The sequence below is a fragment of the Neopelma chrysocephalum genome, unplaced genomic scaffold (assembly GCF_003984885.1).
Source record: "Neopelma chrysocephalum unplaced genomic scaffold, ASM398488v2 Primary Assembly neopelma1_166, whole genome shotgun sequence".
Taxonomy (NCBI): Eukaryota; Metazoa; Chordata; class Aves; order Passeriformes; family Pipridae; genus Neopelma; species Neopelma chrysocephalum.
This window is the reverse complement of record NW_020897828.1, coordinates 402315-422516: the sequence shown is the minus strand read 5'-3', so window position 1 is coordinate 422516 and position 20202 is coordinate 402315. Positions and strand designations below refer to the sequence as shown.

At 44.6% G+C, this 20202-nt stretch overlaps 1 protein-coding gene across 1 annotated transcript; it reads left to right on the top strand.

Annotated features, from left to right (window-relative positions):
• The first annotated feature begins 6480 nt into the window (after positions 1–6480).
• ETS2 (ETS proto-oncogene 2, transcription factor) lies at positions 6481–19931 on the top strand. Its single transcript, XM_027701773.1, has 10 exons — positions 6481–6756; positions 10024–10095; positions 12881–13001; positions 14610–14729; positions 15162–15362; positions 15898–15981; positions 16663–16905; positions 17060–17323; positions 17988–18106; positions 19486–19931. Exons 2-10 carry the CDS (start codon positions 10024–10026, stop codon positions 19699–19701), a joined length of 1440 nt encoding a protein of 479 aa, XP_027557574.1. The 5' UTR covers positions 6481–6756; the 3' UTR covers positions 19702–19931.
• Positions 19932–20202: the final 271 nt, after the last annotated feature.

Sequence of the window (20202 nt, the reverse complement as noted above, 5' to 3'; positions counted from 1 at the left end):
GAATTTTTCCTTAGATCAGGAAAGAAGCCAGCAACTTCTCCCTCACTCTTAGTACTGAAAAATGCATGTTCCAGTAGAATCACAGAATCATTTAGGTTGGAAAAGACCTCACAGATCATCAAGTCCACCCTGTGCCCCATCCCCACCTTGTCCCCCAGCCCAGAGCACTGAGTGCCACAGCCAGTCCTTCCTTGGACACCTCCAGGGATGGGGACTCCACCACCTCCCTGGGCAGCCCCTTCTAGTGCCTGACCACCCTTTCCAGGGAGAAATTCCTCCTCATGTCCAACCTGAACCTTTCCTGGTGCAGCTTGAGGCTGTTTCCTCTTGTCCTATCACTCGTTCCCTGGGAGCAGAGCCCAACCCCCCTCGGCTCCACCTTCCTTTCAGGTAGTTTTAGAGATCAATAAGGGCCCCCCACCCCTGTTCAATAAGTCTCCTGTTCTCCAGGCTAAAAATAACCCAGCTCCTTCAGGTCCAAACACGTAACACCTGCCAGCTCTGAATGAGTTTCAAAATATTGTGTAAACAGAGATATTGTTATTCACTGACCACAGTAAGACTCACCGCTGCTCTTTTTGTAAGGATGTGGATATGCACTGAACATGCAGGAGGAGGGATACATGGATGAAATCATAGTGTTTACTTGCCAAAAAGAATCAAGTGGTTAGATATGACTCTGTGCTCACTTTCAGTGCCACAAGTTCTGCCAGCACTCAGCCCTTGGGTTGTACAGCTCACTACACAGAGAGAAGCCAACCAAGTGGAAAAGGGAACTGGGAATTTGCTCTGGGAAGTGAGGGATCAATCACAGAATTACAGACTATCCTGAGTTGGGAGAGATCCACAAGGATCATCAAAATCCACCCCCTGGACCTGCCCAGGACACCCCAACACTCCCCCCTGTCCCTCAGAGCGTTGTCCAAACACTCCTGGAGCTCTGGCAGCCTTGGGGCCGTGCCCACTGCCCTGGGGAGCCTGGTCAGTGCCCAACCACCCTCTGGGGGAAAGACCTTGTCCTGAGATCCACCCTGAGCCTGCCCTGTCCCAGCTCCAGCCCTTCCCTGGGTCCTGTCCCTGCTCACACCGAGCAGGGATCAGAGCTGCCCCTCCCCTGGCCCTTGGGAGGAGCTGCAGAGCCCGATGAGCTCCGACCTCAGTCTCCTCTGCTCCAGGGTGAATGAGAATGAAGCAGGTTGAGAATAATAAAGAAGGCAATAAAAAAAAAAGTAAAAGCTGAACAAACTCTATTATGCCAAGGCTCAGGCACTGACACACTGGAGTTTATGTCAGTGTGAAAAAAATAACTTTAAATCATTGTTCCAAAAATATACCCAGTGCTCACACAGACAGTAAGTTCCCACTTACAGAAGTACAAGAGCAGCAGGGACAAGCAAGGCTTCCAAGCCATGGGCTCTCTCACTTTGTGCTGTAAACTTCATCACCAACACACCTAAGGGCTAAGGTAAAGTTTTTAAATAGCTGTGACAACTTTTACAGATATGTATGTCTGAGGGAGAAGTCACTTGATACACACACCCCCTTCCCCAAACTTTTACAGATGCAAAACTCATCTATTTTTTGGTGACAGGGGAGGAGAAGAGGGGCACCATACCCAGCAGGATGAATTACTGCCCTTACCTCACTGAAGGCCACATCACAGTGATTAGTGAGCTGACCAGGAGAATCATAAGCTTGTGCACAAACAAAGTGATCCTTAAAAGAAACCAGCAGCATATGAAATGCAGGGAATGAAAGAAAAAAACTCTGTTGCTGAAGGAAGCTCAAACATACTTTTTTGAACCCAGTCATCCCAAAGAAATTATTAAACTCTGTTGTTTCTGAATACACTTGGCCTTAAAATATTAACATGTGCTTTTTATTTTATGCCTCAGAATGCATGAAATGGATTAAAAACACCCAAAATGGCATGAGCAATCTCTTAAGCACTAGCTAGTCTAACAACCAATCTTGTGCTTTAGCATGAAAGGTAAAGGTTTAGGTTTTTCAGTCATATGAGGCATCATCCTACAGTTCATGTGTTAGGCATCTCCCCTGTCCGCTGGCAACATTATTTGTGCATGCTTGTAACATTTTCACTTAATTAATAAAAACCCAGAAGCACATAATGACTTCAAATTTTTACACTTTATGGAGCTGGGAGTTTACCTGCTTTCTTTCAGTTTTATGAAGGTGAAATGTGGCACTTTATGGGCAAAATGTGGCGATTTCTGTTACTGCTCAAACTTTACAGTAGTTTGTTTTGTTTTTTTTTTACTCCCTCTGTCAGTAATTACTCCTGTTGGTTTGCATGTGCTCAGAATAATGACACACACACACAAATAACTCACTGCACTTTGTGACTCACCGAGATGCCCTCACAGAAATGATCTTGGTCACACTTCGTGCACCAAACGCCGCGGAGAGAACTTTTTTGGTGGGGAAAATCAGCGGGGCTTTAACTGCGAAGAATAAAAGTCTGAGTAAAAATTCGTTTGATACCCGACCCCCCTTCCCCAAACCTGTATAAATATTTTGGTTTAGCTGCGTTTGAAAGGCAGAGTCAATGAGTTTCATCCTTTGTTTCGACCATAATAGCGTCTTGTTTGAAGTCGCTATTTCGAGCCAGAGAGAGCCGGGCCTTTATTTCTCGAAGATGTTATTTCCTGAGAGCCTTTATGCCGCGAACTTACAGCCGGTCACTACTGGAGCTTCATTGTTAATTGTCTTTCAGGGGCACAAATATACAGCCTTTTCTTTCAAATTCAGGACGGCTCTGTTTGTTTACGCTGCTGAATGCAAACGGACGGGGAGGCATCGCTAGGGCTGTAGGAATAGGGAGGAGGCGCAGGGTTATCAGCTGTCCAGGACCCCTGAGTGCCCACCACACACCCGTGGGGGTCCCGCAGCAAGGGCGGCTCCAGCCAAACCCTCCTCCTGGCAGCAGCAGGAGGAGGAGGAGGAGGAGGAGGAAGGACACGTGCATCCTAAACATACTCAGGCAGAGGAGCTGAGCCAACATGCAGATGAGGGAGCGACACATACTTTGACAGCGCGACAGGGATTTTCACTCCTCTGTGTCCTCTCCCCGTGGCGCAAGAGGAATTCTGGAGGAGTAAGTCATCGCTGCTCCGGAGCACCGGCTGCAATGCAGCTCTTCCACATACCTCCCCATGCTCTAGACCTCCACATTTTTAGGGTCTTATTCCCCCTCTTTGTTGTCCCCTGTAAGAATTTCGTGTGCAGGCACCGTTCCCTGGGATGCCCCGGCCATCAGCTGCTGCTCTTTGCCTCCAAGGAACCCACAATTCAGCTTTGCAGCTGCTCAAATCAGAAATACTGGGCCAAATTACCCCCGCCCTTGGACAACCATCCATTGCTTCCAGGCCAAAACGCCACGTTTTTAAGTACTTAAAAAAAAAAAACCAAACAACTTACAAGTTCCTTTACCTTATTTCTCTACAAGAAGGTAATTTCCCAGCTTATTTCTGAGACACCACTGCAGAGAAAGAGAGTTAAAAAGGCAGAAATAACTCCTTAGCACTCACTTGAAGTGTGGGTCCTCATTCAAACAAAAAAAATTACGAGCAAGAAGGACTGAAAAAAAGCTTTATTCATCTGGACTACCAAAGAAAAGGGGACTTTGCAACATGTTGTTCTTTAGTCTTTACCCCTTTTCTTTCCTTTTCCCTTTCTAGCCACTTTACTCTTGAGCACCACCAGTTTTCCCTGCTAAAAAGAATAAAGCACCACTAGATCTGCCACAACGACAGCAACAAAATCTCAAAAATTTGAGGCTAGATGCTGATTCCATAATTTTTCTTAAGTTGATACAAAATTCCCCCTTTTGTCTCCAGCTGACAGTGTGACAACACATGCAGGAAAAATAAAAACATGGGTAAGAGCTAAAGAAATTGTGAGGAGGATGGACAATTCCTAAAATAGAACCAAAACCAAAGCAAAGTAATTTTTCCTTTGACTCTCTAGCTTAAAAATGTTATGTTTTGCGAAGGGATCACAGAATTATAGAGTAACTCCGGCTGGAAAGGAAAGTTGCAGGTCTCAATTCTGACCTTCTGCTTTGGCCAGTCGTGATCAGAGACTCCCACAGACAGAGCTTTCACTCACACTGGGAACATTCATTTCCAAATATCAAATTGGCATTTTCCCTGCTGCCACTGTGCACTTCTGGAAGAGTCTGGCTCTTTCTTTGCTCTAACCTCCCATTAAGTAGTTGAAAATAGCAATGAGATTCCCCATTAGCCTGCTTTTTTTCCTCCAAACTAATGAAACCCAGCCCCTCCTCATACATCATGTGCTCACTAAGCACATACCACTTCTAATGGAGCAACAGTCTATTTGTATACCAACAATAAGTATTATTTAAAGAAATTAAATACTCTTACACAAGAAGAATTTCTCTAAAAATAAGGCACTTCAGTAGAGCAAAATATGGCTGGGTTAATAATTTTGCTCTGGGTCTCAGAATGTTAATTTAGCAAGAAATAAATAACTCCCAGCCTTTCATCTTATCTTTTTGACAGCTGTTTCCCCTATATAAAGGGTGTCATAATTGTTTTTGTCAGTGTTATAATTAAAATTGCTATGCAGCTGACATACAGTTTTTAATGGTTTCCCTAAGGATTATAACAGATGTTGCCTTATTAGATCAGGACTCTCCTGAAGTAAGAAATGTCATTGGCATAATCAAGACACTTTTTTAAGTCTCTCAGAGTAGACTTGTCACAATTTTCCTGGTAACATTTGACCCTGAGGAGTGAAATATATCCCACTTTTCTACAGAGAAAGTTTTCTGAGGAGTTTGAAGGAAATACTAAAGAATCTTACTCTGGGGTAACGAGTTGAATGGTCCAGCTTTTGCTGCAGACAGAAGTAACTGGGAAATATAAGAGGGAGCCCTGACAACTGCACAAGAAACTGTGGCTTTTTAATGACAAAAATATCTGCAGGTAAAGATAAAGGATCCATTGAAATCTGGTGAGGAACTGAGAAGTAGCAGTTGGTGGGCTCCTATTACAAGAAAAGTTACAACCCTATGGCACAAGTGTTCATTTGAAATGGGAGGTAGTTTAAATAAAGGAAGGTATAACAGCAAGCTTAAAGAGCAGCTCTCTAAGTGCACTTTGGATCCCTGATGTTCACTGAAAATGCAGAGAAGTCGAGGGGGAAGCAAGAAGAAACTGTGGCTCCAATGGACACGGATCTGGGCAGCACACATGGATCCCCTTGTTTGAATACACCCAAAGTGTTTATTATGATATATAATAAGTCAGTTGTAGGTAACGTGCCAAGAGAATCAGAAAAAACTAGGTGGCTCCAACCTAAGAAAAGCCACCCTGCCCCTTCCACCGAGTCTCTTCAACCCCTCAGGGGGAACTCAATTTGACAAAATAAATGTAACAGAAAGCTGCTTCATATTTTTTGTGTCATTGAGCTCCTTGCAGCTTTCCAAGGGCCACCAAATTTTCCTCAAGGTGTGAGGAACGCCAACTCTGTTTCACAGGATCTGAGATTCACAGGCTGAAGCTTTCGCATCGCATCTCGTTTATATTAAGAACTCCCAAAAATAATTGTGGAAGGTGCAACATGACATAATCCCTGAAGTTCCACAGTTCCAAGTGTCATAGTTTCCTTACGGAAATCACAGAATCACAGAATCACTTAGTTTGGAAAAGATCTCTGAGGTTATCCATCCCAAACTTTGATCGATCCCCACCTTGTCAACCAGAACTGAGCTCTGAGTGCCACGTCCAGTAATTCCTTGGACATCTCCAAGGATGGAGACTCCACCACCTCCCTGGGCAGCCCCTTCATAAAATCAGAGAATTATAAAATCATAGAATCATAGAATGGTTTGGGTTGAAAGGGGACCTTCAAGATCACCCAGTTCCAACTCCCCTGCCGTGGGCAGGGACAGTTTCCACTAGACCACGTTGCTCCAAGGGTGATTAGACATCAGACGCTGGAATTTCTAATTACCCTTTCCGCGAAGTAATTCCTGCTAATGCCCAAATAGACTATTTATACAGATACTCGGATTTTCAGGGGTTAACTCTCCTAATCTCATCCATCTCGCGGAGAGAGGCACTAATTAAAAACAAAGCACGGAAAAAAACGTCCGGCACGAATTATCTCACGTAAAAAAAAAAAAAAAAAAAAAAAGGAAAAAAAAAAGATAAAATAACATCCGCCTCTCCGCACGAGACAAAACTGCCTTTTCCCCCTTCTTTTCCTCCCCTCGCCGCGCTTGGCATCACCGAGCCGGCGGGGGCCGCGTCGGTACCAGCGGTGGCGGCGGCCACGACAACAAGCGCGGAGGGGCCGGGCTTGCGGGGAGGCGGGTCCTGCCACCTCCCCCCCGCCCGCTGAAGAGCCGCTGCGAGGGCGGGAGGGCGGCACAGAGCGGGGAGGCACCGGCCGAGCATCAGCGCGGAACCAGCGCAGCATCAGCGCAGCGCCGCGGGCCGGGGCACCAGCGCGGCTCGGCCGGCAGCGCCCACGCACCGCCGGGCACCCGCCTGCCCTCCCTGCTCCCGCCTGCCCCTCCTCCTTCTCCGGGACTCTCCGCTGGGATCGGCCCCGCCGCGGCTGCCGCTGTTGTTGTTGGCCGGCGCGGCCACATCGAGGATATTTTGGCTCCCGGCGCCTCGTTGTTTTGGACTCTCTCCGTGTGCGCGGTGCCGGTGCCGCCTCCCCGGGAGCGACGCGCAGGAGCGCCGGGATATCGGGGGCCAGGTGAGGCGGGGGCGGCCGCGGGGAGGGAAGGGAAGGGAAGAGGAGGGAGAGAGGAAGGGGGGGCGGCTCGTAGGTGCGACCCCTTCCACGTCCGAGCGCCCCTTCCACATCCGAGCGCCCCGACCCATTCCACGCCGGAGCGCCCCGATCCCCGATCCCTCCCCGTCGGAGGGATCGCGCCTCTGCCGAAGGGTCTCCGCATCCCCCCCGGGGATGCCCATCACAGCCCCCGCCATCCCCCGGGCCCCCCGAGCGGCCTCCCCCGGGAGCTGCGGGCAGAGGGGAGCCGGCAGGAAGGGGTTAATGGGCAGCGCGCTCTGGATTTGGTTAGTACTTTAAAGGGACTCGAAAAAAAAAAAAGAAAACGTTCGGCTGTGTGATCTCCCCCATCGAACTTTCATGTGGGCGAAGTGTGTCATGTGTGCGAGAAGTCATGCCGGCTCCCGGCTATCTCCCGCTTGGGGAGCTCGGGGGCTGCGCGGGGAATCAGTGCTCCGGTTGGCTCCTAACCTATTGCTGGGGAGCTGTGGGTTTGGGTTTGGTTTGTTGTTTTTTTTTTTTGCCTGAAAAAATTGCCATTTAAAAGAAAAACGACAACCAGACACATTATCCTCACCGTCTCCCTCCAAAAAAAAATATATGTATATAAAAAACCTCAAGGAAAAATAACAGTGAAGGTACATTAGATACATTGAGGGCACCAGCACGCCTCGGTTCTCCATGTGGATGCTTCCCAGCTGAATCCAGCTGTGGGCAAGCACCTGGCTGTTGCTGAAAAGAAGGCGATCAGAATTCAGGAGTATTAGTTAATAAGTGCCTGATCCTGTTGACCCTGTTCTGGTTCACCCACTCAGCTATGCGGGGGTGTTGAAGAAGGTGTCCTGCCAGTTAAACCAATTATAGCTGGCAAGCAGCAGTCATCAGCATTAGTGGAGGAGCTGGAGGTGAGGCCCAGTCACACCGGAGTGTTTTCTGAACTTAAACAGGAGCTTTCTAAGCCCAGCAGAAAGCCAGATTTTAACCCTCTGTGCCGTGAAAATCCGTGGTGCCTTTTCAGCTCCGCTTGCCTGGCGAGAACTCCGCAAGGGTTCCGGATCTCGGGGCTGGGAGTTTGTGCTGCAGATGGGAGAAAGCTGGTGTGCGATGAGCAAACGATGCAGAAATTCCTTTGCTTGAGATATTTGGTTGGAGGAGGAAAACTGGAGTGTTGCAAAACACGCTGAGGATCTTCATATGTCAGTCGACTGGTCTGGTTTTTCCAAAGCTTTCCTTCCAGCAAGGCCATGGAGCAGCCCTAGCATGGAGAAACAGGGACTTGGTTTAATGAGCAATGCCGTGGAATGAACACTTGGTATAAACCTTTTGTCTTAGGACCCTAAACATCACTAAAAAAACAAACAAACAAAAAAAAAGGCCAGGAAGGAGAGTATCCCAGTCTTTTTAGTCAATGGAAAAATGCCTGACAGGATTTGTGGAGAGGTCAGAGTTGCACACAAGTGCCAGAAATCTTATTTCTAGTCCTAGCCAGAGATCAGACCTAAACTTGCTGAATATACATAAAATATTTTCCCAAATACTCTCAAATCTCTCGGGCTTACAGCCAGTTATCCCCGGACACCAGAGCGGAATTCAAAAGCAAAAACAGAAGGGTGTTAAAAATCGCTGTATATTTTTTTTAGAAGCCGAACACAAGGATAAACAGTTGTTTAAACTGTGGCAAATTTAATGAACAGATTAGGATGCTTGCTGAGTGAGACTCATGCTGTGTGAAATTCTTTGCTGCTCAATGAGATGTGTAATTTAGATCAAATATTTGTACGTGCTGTTTGAGGTAAAAAACATCATTCAGTAGATTGCACTTTTTGGCTAACGTTATTGAATATTCTTTTAAAAGTCGGTTGTCTTATTTTATTTCAATTACAAGCCTGATACTGCTGTCTGATAACAGTAAAGTTGAAATAGGCCTTTCAGGTTAAGGGCTCATGTTATTTTTGTTATTTTCCTATTTTTTATTTTCAAGTGATCAGCTGTTTAAGAGGATGAAAGGGCTCCTTGTCATTGGCTGTTGAATGTTTTTATTTCCCTCCCTGTTTATATGGACAGCTTTTGAGTGTCGTTTTTAACAAACTGGGCTTATTTTGTTAAGCTCCTGATTTGCCACCTCTTTCTGAATTTAAGATTATATTTACTTTTTGCCCTGTGGTAACATGGCTAATGAGAGAACTGGCTTGTAATAAGCACAGTTTTGTGGAAATCTTGATAGTGTCTTTTGTGGCTATTTAAATACAAGTGCACATTTTCAGGCAGTTTTTGGGGAGCAGGAGAATTTAGCCCAATGCTGTGAAAAACGGGAAGGAAAATTGTTGAGAGTGTAGCCTGATAAGGTGTCATTCACCGACACCTGAACTGCAGCATCACAATAAACCTGAACAATAGGCCATAAAACTGGCTTTATTCCTTATGTTTCATCTCTCCCATAGGTCAGTAAGAGGATATGAATCTTATCACTCTTTTCCTTAAGTGATATATGGGAGAACAAGTTACACAGGCCTCTCACAACCCTATTCCTTAAGTGTGATAGGATAAAGCTTTGACTTCAGTGGCATCAACATACTGACAGTGGTCTCATTATCAGCTCTTTAAAAAGGGTATTTTACTGTGTAAACTCATTTTAATTAAAACTTAGGCCCTCTAGAGCTTTATAAATATGGTAATCCTGTGTTTAGAAATGGTGCCAAGATAACATGGTTTGGAGATGCTCTGCCTGGTAAAGGCAGGAGGTTCCTGGTGCTGAGTATTGGCTTCAATGGTTATTCAGAAAGGGGTTGAGAGGGGTGAATGCAGTAGGTGAAGGTGTATCACTGTCACTCCTCTTCCTTCCCTCTGAAAGCCAAAATCCGAAGTGAATCATGGCCTGTGAGTGGGAATGCAGTAAGCAAAAATAACACAAAGCTGAACGCTGAAGATAATGGGTGAAAGCTGGAAAAGGTCCAAGGAAATAGATACTTGGTGGGCAAAGGAATTCTGTGGGCTTTTCAGACTTAGCAGAATCTTTGTGAAAGCTCTTCCAGTTAAAAAGCTGCTTGAAAGCAGGATGGGAACTGTGCCCTGTGTGGTTGGGATGTTGGCAATGAGGAGGAGAGCTTTGCCTGTGTCTCATTCCGTGAGCTGTTCCGTGGTCTGCACTGGAGCAGTCGGACACATCTGTTCACGTCTGCTTGCTTCCTACATGGCAGTGTTTTTTCATGTGAGCCCCTCTTTTTTCAGATGAGTGATTTTGGGATCAGGAACATGGATCAAGTGGCTCCCGTGTCGAACATGTACAGAGGAATGCTCAAGGTGAGTTCTCCTGAGTTGTCACCTCCTAAACCCGCCTGGGGCATCTCCCAGCTGATAAATTTATTGTGTTCTTATTGCACAGGAATTGGATAGGCCGGGTTTTAATTGAAGGGCAACACAGGTTTTAATTGAAACCTTGTACCCTCTCATCTTCCAGAGTGTTCCCCCTGAGTTCCATAGAGGTGTGAAAAGCAGAACTGAAATAGGAAGGTGTAAATCTTGCCCCCTCAACCCTCTTCCCCAAGGAGGCTCCCTCTCTCCCTTCCCTAAATCCTAAGATTTTGAAAATGAGAGGCAGGTAAGGACTGAGCTCAAATTTCTTGTTGGTGGTGGAACTTGGGCTTAAATAAAGGTTAAAGGATGGGCACCAGGGGTGGTCTTTTGTTTAATTTTGAGACTGGCAGAGGGCTGTTCTGATAGGACTGGTTGGGTTTGGTAAATTCCCAAACATTGTATGGAATAAAAGTAGGTTATTCATTTACTACTTGCAACTGTTACTAATGGAAATCCATTACATTGGGAGAAAACAAAGATACTTATGAAATATATTTTACCTTTAGATAGGCTGTGTCTGTTATCTTGTTTTGAGGGGGATTTACAAACTGAGGTCAAATGAGCAGCAGACTGTAAAGATTCAGCATTTAAGGGCTTCCCTCCTCCCCGTTCCTGCAAGTTGCATTTTAATCCCAGTGTCAGTTTTTCACACAGCATTGATTAATGTAAACCAGACAAAGGTTAGGGAGACACTTTTGACTCTCATTAGTTTTGAGGAATGTCCATGTTTTGAGGAATCAGTCAGTGAGACTGGTGTGCTGACTGCTCTGGTGTTTTGTGTCCCCTCTTAGCTTTTTTTTCTCCTCCTCACAGCAACACTAAAATCCAAGAGATCCCCCAACTTAACAGCTGTGTGCTCTGTAACACAGTGGTTGTTTTAAACAGTTATTCAGTTATCACAGAATTAAGTCAAAGTAGAGACCTGTATTTTACTGTTTTGTAGCTGTTCACATTTATTTAATTCTGCAATAATTACTCTTATGTTAAAAGGCCAGTTAAAAGAGTTGCATAACTGATAGGACAAGCAGAGTTTATTCTACATTATTTTTCCCTTTTTACTGCTATTAAATCAAGAACCTGCTTAAACATTAATCTTCTCCTTTTTGAAATATGAGACCAGCACGGTATGGATTTTACTCATTCACATGCCACAGCATTTTTTCCAGTGACTCAGGATAAGGGTCAGCTATTTACACAAAATGCAGGAGTTTCCAGATTGTGTTGAAAGAACTTGCCCTTTCTTTGAGGTGCTGGTGATGACTCAGTGCTTTTATCTAGTAATGTATAAAGAATCTTTTACCGGCAGATTTGGCAGCTCTTATTAACTTGTTTTATTCAGTTGGGGTTGGCTCTGACTCTGCCTGGGGGGTACCTGAACCAAAGGCACACAGTTTGTCTCTGCTGGCCAGGAGGTTTCTGAACCTTTAGCCAAGGTGTGATCCTGGTTGTGGTGACATGAAAAGTTTGGGATTGTGGAGGAATATTAACGCTCATTTGCTGTTCCAGGAAGGCAGTTCAGATCGCTTTTTGCATTGCTGCCCTGAAAAATCTTTGCCTTGTCCTCAGCTAAATCCTCTCCTTTGGCATGAACTGCCAAACCAAGTGTTTGCCTAAAACAAAGAAGCATCTGCAAGTTTGTCTCCAGCTCCCTGAGCTGCAGTAGCTGCCATGAGCAGGCTGTGGTTTTCCAGAACAATGTTCTGTCCTCAGGTGCCTTTAAAAATCTCAGTGGCAACTTGTATCCATCTGTGCCTCAAGATATTGCAGATATGGGTTCTTTGTGACTAACAGGGAAGTTGCATAAGTTGTTTTTTGAAGTTATTTCCTCCTCTCTTAACATTCTTTCTGCCCCCCAAAGACTAAGTGGATGGGGAATCTAATAAGGTACCAGTAGTTCCAGCACACACAGTTGGCACGTGTGTCAGGTTGAAAGGATTGAAGTGTTCAAAATATAACAATATTTATTGAATGTTGTCAATATAACAGTAGAATCCCCTTTTATCTGGAACACTTTTATCAGTCCTGTTTATCCCTTTCTGGATAATGAAACTGGAAGTGTTTCACTGAGCACTTGAAAGACTTCAAAATACTGCAAATCCAGTAACTCAGAAATGTAAAAATTTCAGCAAAGGAGTAACATCTTTCCCCAAGTCCTTTTAAGCTGGCTGTATAGTTTCAAGTGATGTGGTTCAGATTAATTTTTTCCTTTTTTTTTTTTCTTTCTACAAAAAAAAAGCTGCATAAACCTACTGTAGGTCTTGCCTTGGTAGTTATTTTCCTATGATTTACTGCTCCTGCCTCTGCTATTAAGTGGACAGTGAATTTAAAGGGTTAAGGAAATGAGGATTTCTTTAAAATTTACCTGGAAATAAACATATATGTGTGTGTATATACATATATATATATATATATATATATGTATATACACACACACACATATGCATTCTCTATTGTTAAAAGCCTCAATTCCAGGAAAACTAAGAATATCCTTATTTGGCTTTACTGTAACCTGCAGAACATCCACCCACCCCACACTGGTGGCTGGGTTTTATCCACGTACAAGAAGCTGTGCCCTCATTGTGGTTCTGTTTCAAAAGCACAAGTTCAAGACCGTGGTTGTTCTTGATCTCCAAATCTAGGAAACCCAGCCCAGACACTTCCTAGCAGCGAAGTTCTCACTTCTCCAGCAAAATGCTGACGTTGCCTTTCTGTTTGTTCTGTTCCTTTGCAGCGTCAACCGGCGTTTGACACCTTTGACAGCTCAAATGCTCTTTTTGCCGGATATTTTTTCTCGCTAAATGAAGACCAAACGCTTCAAGAAGTGCCCACGGGATTTGATTCTACTTCTTACGGTAACTCTTGGTTTTGTTCCTTAGTCTGGTCAGCAGGTCAGGAGTTTGAGGGGTCTAATTAACACTTCCTGGCTGTACTTTTACAAATGCAACATGGATTTCCCTAGAAAGTAGTGGTTAAAGTGCACAGACTCCTGTGTTTTATCATGTGAGTTGCTTTGTGGATAATTGCTGTTCTCTGTACTGAAAGGGAATAAGAAGTGGGATTCAGTAGCTTTGTAGGCTGACTCTCCACAGAAGAAGCCTTAGTAGGTGTTAAAGCAGAACTGAGAGTTTAAAAACCTTAAAAAAGTTCTATGTGTTTTTAAACTTGCAACATCTCAAACATAATTAAGATGCAAGTATTCTGAAAGCTCCTTTTTTGACCCTCTGGTGTTAAATCCCGTTATATTTTATTCCATACCATAAAAAAATGAGATGGAGATGTTTACAGGTTTTATGACTTTTGTTTGTGTGTAGGACAGTATTTACCAAGAGTTCTCTACAAATCCTCGCCTAAAATGCCTGACAAAACAGGGAACTTTGTCCAAAATGTGGATATTTTACCTGATGCTGCTTTTATCTCCCCTTAGGGAAGGGAAAAACAAACCCCAAACCTCAGAAAACCACAGGTGCTTTGTTCTAATGTGTGATTCTAATCAATTGCTCTGGTCAGCAAAGCAAGTCCCAGCAGATATTAGGAAGGGCGTGGTAAAGACAGAAGTTAAGCACAGACTGGGTCAAGTGGAGCCTGTAGATAGTCTGGGAGAGCAAGAAGAGCTGCAGAAATTCATCCCTGGAAGTGTCCAAGGCCAGGTTGGACAGAGCTCTGAGCAACCTGGGCTGGTGGAAGGTGTCCCTGCCCATGGCAGGGGATGGAACTGGATGAGCTCTAAGGTCCCTTCCAACCCCAAACCATTCTGTGATAAAATGAGGCATCTTCTGGTGAAAATTGCCCAGTATGAAACACTGAGTGGAAGCCAAATTTGGCCTTAAAATGAGATCTACTTGTACATTTAAGGATCAGTTAAGTGGATTAGTGATTTATGCTGGCATATGATGGTGCCAACTTTGTGTTCTGTTCCATTACTTGCCCTCTGGGTACCAGCTTGTTACCAGTCACACTTGTTTGGTTCAGATGATAGAAAAATCTGTGGAGCCATGTCCTTGGGTGATGGAGAGATGCATGGAAAGGTCTGAAATACAGAGTTAAATGGTGCAGTCTGTCAGTTGTTTAACTCTCAAACTAATTGAAGACTGGAGTTATAAGAAGTCTGGGGTCAGATTGTAAGTGGCAAAATAGGAATAAGCAGTCTCATTTCCCTAAAAACACCACCCAAAAAATAATAGTGAAGTTTCCCCACAACAAAGGCACTTTATTGTAAGTACTAAGAGTAAATAAGGATCATCTATGTCATGGAAAGCTGCAAAGCTCTAATTAGTGATTCAATCTTATCAAATGAGTAGCACGGAGATTTTAGGAAATGGATCTATGTCTGATTTTAAAACACTGATTTTCCAGCATCTTTATTTTTTATGCTTCAAATAGCAAAAAACCCGTGTCTTCTTCCACTGGCTTAAAATGTAATGTATCTTTTTCTCCCGATCCACCCCTTTTCTTTCTCCCAGAGTCCAACAACTGTGAATTGCCTCTGTTAACCCCGTGCAGCAAGGCTGTGATGAGTCAGGCCTTGAAAGATACTTTCAGTGGTTTCACAAAGGAACAGTGTCGGCTGGGTATCCCAAATAGTAAGTGTTTTGCTATTTATAAGCGCCCTTTTTTTTTTTTAATGCTAAGGGGGAGGCTGAATAGCAGCTCTTTGAAAAGAGAAAGGATGATGTCAGTAGGAAATGCAAGAATGGATCCTATGTGAATCTGGCACAGCTTGACTTGGAAAGCCCAGGCTTGCTGGTATTAAAAAAAAGGGGTGCATGGAGAGCTCATGTTTTGGCAGCATGAGAGAGAATCAGCTATGCTGAGGACATCCAAGTGAATGCAGAAGGAAAAGAGAGGACTGGGGGGTTCTTAAATTCAAGAACACATTCATTCTGAATTCGTTGGGAACTAAGTAACTTGTGTAAACAAATTTATTTTTTAAATTCACTCCTCTCTAATGAAGATCATTTGGCAAAGGTCAGGATTTGTCTCTAAATGCTTTAAGTGTCCTTTCTGTCTTGCAGATCCCTGGCTGTGGACTGAACAGCAAGTTTGCCAGTGGCTTTCATGGGCTACCAATGAGTTTAGCTTGGCAAATGTGAACTTCCACCAGTTTCTTATGAGTGGCCAAGATTTGTGCAACCTGGGCAAGGAGCGTTTCTTGGAACTGGCACCTGACTATGTGGGTGATATTCTGTGGGAACACCTGGAACAGATGATAAAAGGTAGTTAGAGAGCCAGAAAGAGCTTTTTGGTTTAGGGCTCTGTCGGCAGAAACAGATATTGGACTCTATCTCAACACCAGTTTCACTATGAAGGGCTTTTATTACATATAAACTGTAAAACTTGGTTAATATTATCTGAACTGTCCTTGGTATGCAAGGCTGAGTACCTATTGTGGTCAGGTTTTATTTGGGAAAAATCATGGAAAGAAATGAGCTTAGGATAAGACCACTGTAAATACCTCATTAAAAAAAAAACAAACAGTTAACCAAGAGTTGGACCTTGAAACAGACTGCAATTATTGTTGTTTATCAGTTTTATGTTAAAATTCAATTGGCGTGATGGTTTTCAAGCCTACTGGAAGTTGGTTGGGTGTTTTGGGGTGGTTTCTGTCAAGGGAAAGAATGGAATATTGTGTTAGTAAAATTTTTGTGAGTGTTGATCCCAAAATACTCGTAGGATTCAGAAGCTTTTCATGGCACACAGGTCATATCTTTAAAACTATAACCCCAAATTTCCTTTTCCTCCTCTCCCCAGACAGCCAAGAGAAAACACAGGATCAGTATGTGGAGAACTCTCATCTCACCTCTGTTCCTCACTGGGTCAACAATAATTCCTTAAGTGAGTATTTTTTAAAAATTGCCTTTTTTTTTTTTCCACATCTTTCAGTTACTTCTAAGGGTGTCACAGATTCCAGTGTAAAAACAAAAAGCACCAGAATAGTTCCTGTGCTTGAGGAGAACATTTGAGTTCAATTGCTGCAGCCTTCTTTCCTTGCATTGTTTAATTGTCATCTAATTTATATCGGAAATCTTTTGAAGAGCAAAGGCTTTGGAGAAAATTAAATTTCCTCTTGGAATGCCAAACCCTCCATCTGTGGAGCAGAATGACCACTCCCATCTGTAGAAAACAGAGGCGAAAACTACCATTACTGGGAAGCAGCAAGAGTTTTGTGTTGAGGCTTTTTTTTAAGGCTGTGGAAGTGCAGTGGAGCTTTTGGAAGTGTGTGGGATGCAGTGCTGGCTCCCTCAGATTGTTTGATTGATGTTGTGTTTTATTCCACCACAATCTTCAGCTCAACCTGATTACACCACTTAATGGTGAGGGCCTTACTCAAAAACCACTTAAACTTCCCCTTTTTTCCTGTGGCCCTGTTGTTTCCTTGGAGAACAAACAATAGACATTTGTGGCTGGCAGGTTATAGAGGGAGATTTGCAGAATCTGATTTGGTGTATTTAGTGTATTAGTTTGTTTAAGGGTCTGCAGGGAAAATAATCTAATTCTTTCACTTCTTGTTTTCAGCTGTTAATGTAGATCAGAACTCCTATGGAATGCAAATGCCTGGATACCCTAAACCCCTCAGTTATCCCAAACCCAGCCTCCTGACTGACGTCTGTCAGACTTCCACAGCACCGAATCTCCTCAACCCAGAACAAGAGTTTTCATTGTTCCCTAAAGCCCAAGCAGATGCTGTTGGTGTGAACTACTGCGCAGTAAACCAGGATTTCCCAAGGAACAACCTGAATTTGCTGATGGACAATTCTGGTGAGTCATTATCTTGCATGGCAAACACTGGTCCAGGGCCATATTCTGAATGTGTTTTGCTCCTTTGCATAATTTATGTGTCCAGGGTGGATTGAGAAGGAGGGAAAAAATCCAACAATTCATAATTTTTTAATTTTTTTTTTATTTTATAAAGGTAAGCTGAGAGAACACGAATCCAGTGACAGTGGTGCAGAAAGCTATGAAAGCTCAGATTCCATGTTGCAGTCCTGGAACAGCCAATCTTCCCTGGTGGATTTACAGCGTGTGCCGTCCTATGAGAGCTTTGAGGATGACTGTAGCCAGTCCTTGTGCCTGAGCAAACCTACAATGTCTTTCAAAGACTATATTCAGGAAAGGAGTGATCCTGTGGAGCAAGGGAAACCAGTTATACCAGCAGCCATCCTGGCTGGCTTCACTGGTAAGTTGTGGAGCAAAATGGTCACTCCTCTTCTTAGAGGTGACATCAATATTCTCCATAAGTGTGTGCCATGGGGGTAGAGACCACTAGTCAGGAAGATTTCCAGTTTTAAATGTCACTAGACAAAGCCTCATAGGATTATCCACCCCCAGCAAGAACAGGCAGGTACTTCAGGACACATGAAAATCAAATACACTTGTTGATCTGTTTGAAAAAAGAGGGAAACTGGGACAAAATCTCCCACATTTGGGAATTTCCACCGGTGTTGGCTTGCCTGCTAAAGCCTTATTCCCGTAGTCCTTGCTGAAATTGGTTTTTCCTCCAAAACATTTGCCAAGCCAAGGAGTGCAGGAACAAGCCCTGGAGCTTGAAATGCAGCTGGTTGGGAGGTGGGAGTGAGGGATGAGGGATCCATATGAAAGGGAAAGATCCAGCTTGAGTCAAATCCTGTGTTTCCATGAAAAAGCTGGCTTGCTTTAATTTTAACATGTTTAGGAGGTTTGTCCTATAGAGTAAAACCTTAGGTTTCTTTCTGATTTTAAAAAGAGATAAATCAGAGTAATTACAAGATCTGTTCTGTGATATGAGTCTGGTCCCATACACTTGGTTGTGGTGAGAGCTTGCAGAAGTATTAATTATGGTTTCTCCCTCTCTCTCCCAACAGGCAGTGGACCTATACAGCTGTGGCAATTCCTGCTGGAATTACTGACTGACAAGTCCTGTCAGTCATTCATTAGTTGGACAGGAGATGGATGGGAATTTAAACTTGCTGATCCAGATGAGGTATGTGGCTAATTGTGGTGAACAGAAAGATTTAGGGTCTGAACTGCCATCTGAAATGAAGTGTTTCGGCAACTTATAACTTTGGTCATTAAAAATAAATAGGATGCACTTTCATTTTCTGATACTGTTATCAGTAGGGGAGTTATTTTATTGAGAGGTGGGATATAAAGTCCACTGAAGTCTTTTTATTAAAAAGAGGGAGGAGGGATAAATAATTAACTCCAAGGAACTTCATATCATTCACCTCTCAGTTAAAGAGCTGTCCTGTGCTGCTCAGTAGCAAATCAGTGGTGAAATGCTGTTTTCCTGAGGGAGCAGGCGATGTGCCAGAGTTCCAGAAGTGTTTGGACAATGCTCTCAGGCACATGGTTGGGTTTTTGGGGTTCTCCTGTGCAGGACCACAAGTTGGACTTTGATTCTTGTGGGATGCTTCCAACTCAGGATATTCAGTGTTTTGTGGGGTTTTTTTGAGGTTGTCCTGTGCAAGGCCACGAGTTGTATATGGATGACCTTTGTGGGACCCTTCCAATTTGGGGATATTGAGTGATTCTGGGGGTTGTCCCATGCAAAGTTGGCATTTAGACTGTGATGACCTTTGTGGGACCCTTATAACTTGGGTTATTCAGTGATTTTTGGGGTTGTCCTGTGCAGGGCCAGGAGTTGGACTTCGATGATCCTTGTGGGACCCTTCCAACTCCCCTTAAGAAATTCCTTAAGGCATTTCAGTTAAATCCCTTTAAAATTTGGTCTCCTCAAGAACATTCTGGCCCATCCACCTCAAACTGGTATCACTTTTCAGTGACATTTGCTGTCAGCCACTTCCTCCTGAAGTTGCAGCTGACAATTGTCTTGGGGCACGTTCTGTTGTGGGACTTGGTCACCAATTCTTCTCCTGAAGTTGCTGCTGACAGTTGTCTCAGAGCATGTTCTGTTATGGAGTTGGACACCAATTCTTCTTCTGAAGTTGCAGCTGACAATTATCTCAGAGCATGTTATATTATGAGGTTGGACACCAATTCTTCTCCTGAAGTTGCAGCTGACAATTGTCTTGGGGCACGTTCTTTTGTGGGGTTGGTCACCAATTCTTCTCCTGAAGTTGCAGCTGACAGTTGTCTCAGAACATGTTCTGTTGTGGGGTTGGACACCAATTCTTCTCCTGAAGTTGCCGCTGACAGTTGTCTCAGAGCATGTTCTGTTGTGGGGTTGGACACCAATTCTTCTCCTGAAGTTGCAGCTGACAGTTGTCTTGTTGTGTTGTGGGGTCGGTCACCAATCCCTACCCGAGGCTGGACACCCAAAGCAAACTAAATGCTCTGAGGAAACGACCTTAATCAGAAAACCCCGACTCTAATAAACCCTTTTTTTGTCTTTCCTTTCAGGTGGCCCGGCGGTGGGGGAGGAGGAAAAACAAGCCCAAGATGAACTACGAGAAGCTGAGCCGGGGCCTGCGCTACTACTACGACAAGAACATCATCCACAAGACGTCGGGGAAGCGCTACGTGTACCGCTTCGTCTGCGACCTCCACAACCTGCTGGGCTACACGGCCGAGGAGCTCCACGCCATGCTGGGCGTCCAGCCCGACACCGAGGACTGAGCCCCCCTGCCCGGGGAGAAGGGGGGAAAGACCACCTCATGTGGGGGACTCCGTGTGGGAGAAGGGGAGCCTGTTCTCCCGCCTGTGCTCCGGCCGGGGCGCCGCTCTTGGGGAAATCGGGACCTTGGCGGCCGCGAGAGCCGGAGGGAGGTTTTTTGGGCCTCTGGGTGTTGTCGGTCGGCGCAGCCCCCTGGATCTGTCGCGCGGGGACACGGAAAACGCTCTGGGATGCGGCGTTCCCGCTCTGGGATGCGGTGTTCCCGCTCTGGGATGCGGCGTTTCCCGCCGTGCAAAAGGCGTTTTTGGCTACTTTGACGCCGCCCTGTAATAAATAAAGGGGGGTGGCTTTAAAACCAAAGGTGGGGTGTGAGAGATCATGGATGCAGCAGAAGTGTTGCTGAGATGTTTTTAAGACGCCGTCACTGCTTACGTCTCGCGTCGTGCATCTTTATTGCGTAAAGATTATCGTTGCATCTTTTTATTTAAAAGCAAAAAACTAAT

Coding starts and splice junctions, on each gene's coding strand:
- ETS2 (XM_027701773.1), top strand. CDS start 10,024: ATGAGTGATTTTGGGATCAGGAACATGGATCAAGTGGCTCCCGTGTCG. Junction 13,002..14,609: donor ATTTGATTCTACTTCTTACG/GTAACTCTTGGT, acceptor TCTTTCTCCCAG/AGTCCAACAACTGTGAATTG. Junction 18,107..19,485: donor AACTTGCTGATCCAGATGAG/GTATGTGGCTAA, acceptor CTTTCCTTTCAG/GTGGCCCGGCGGTGGGGGAG.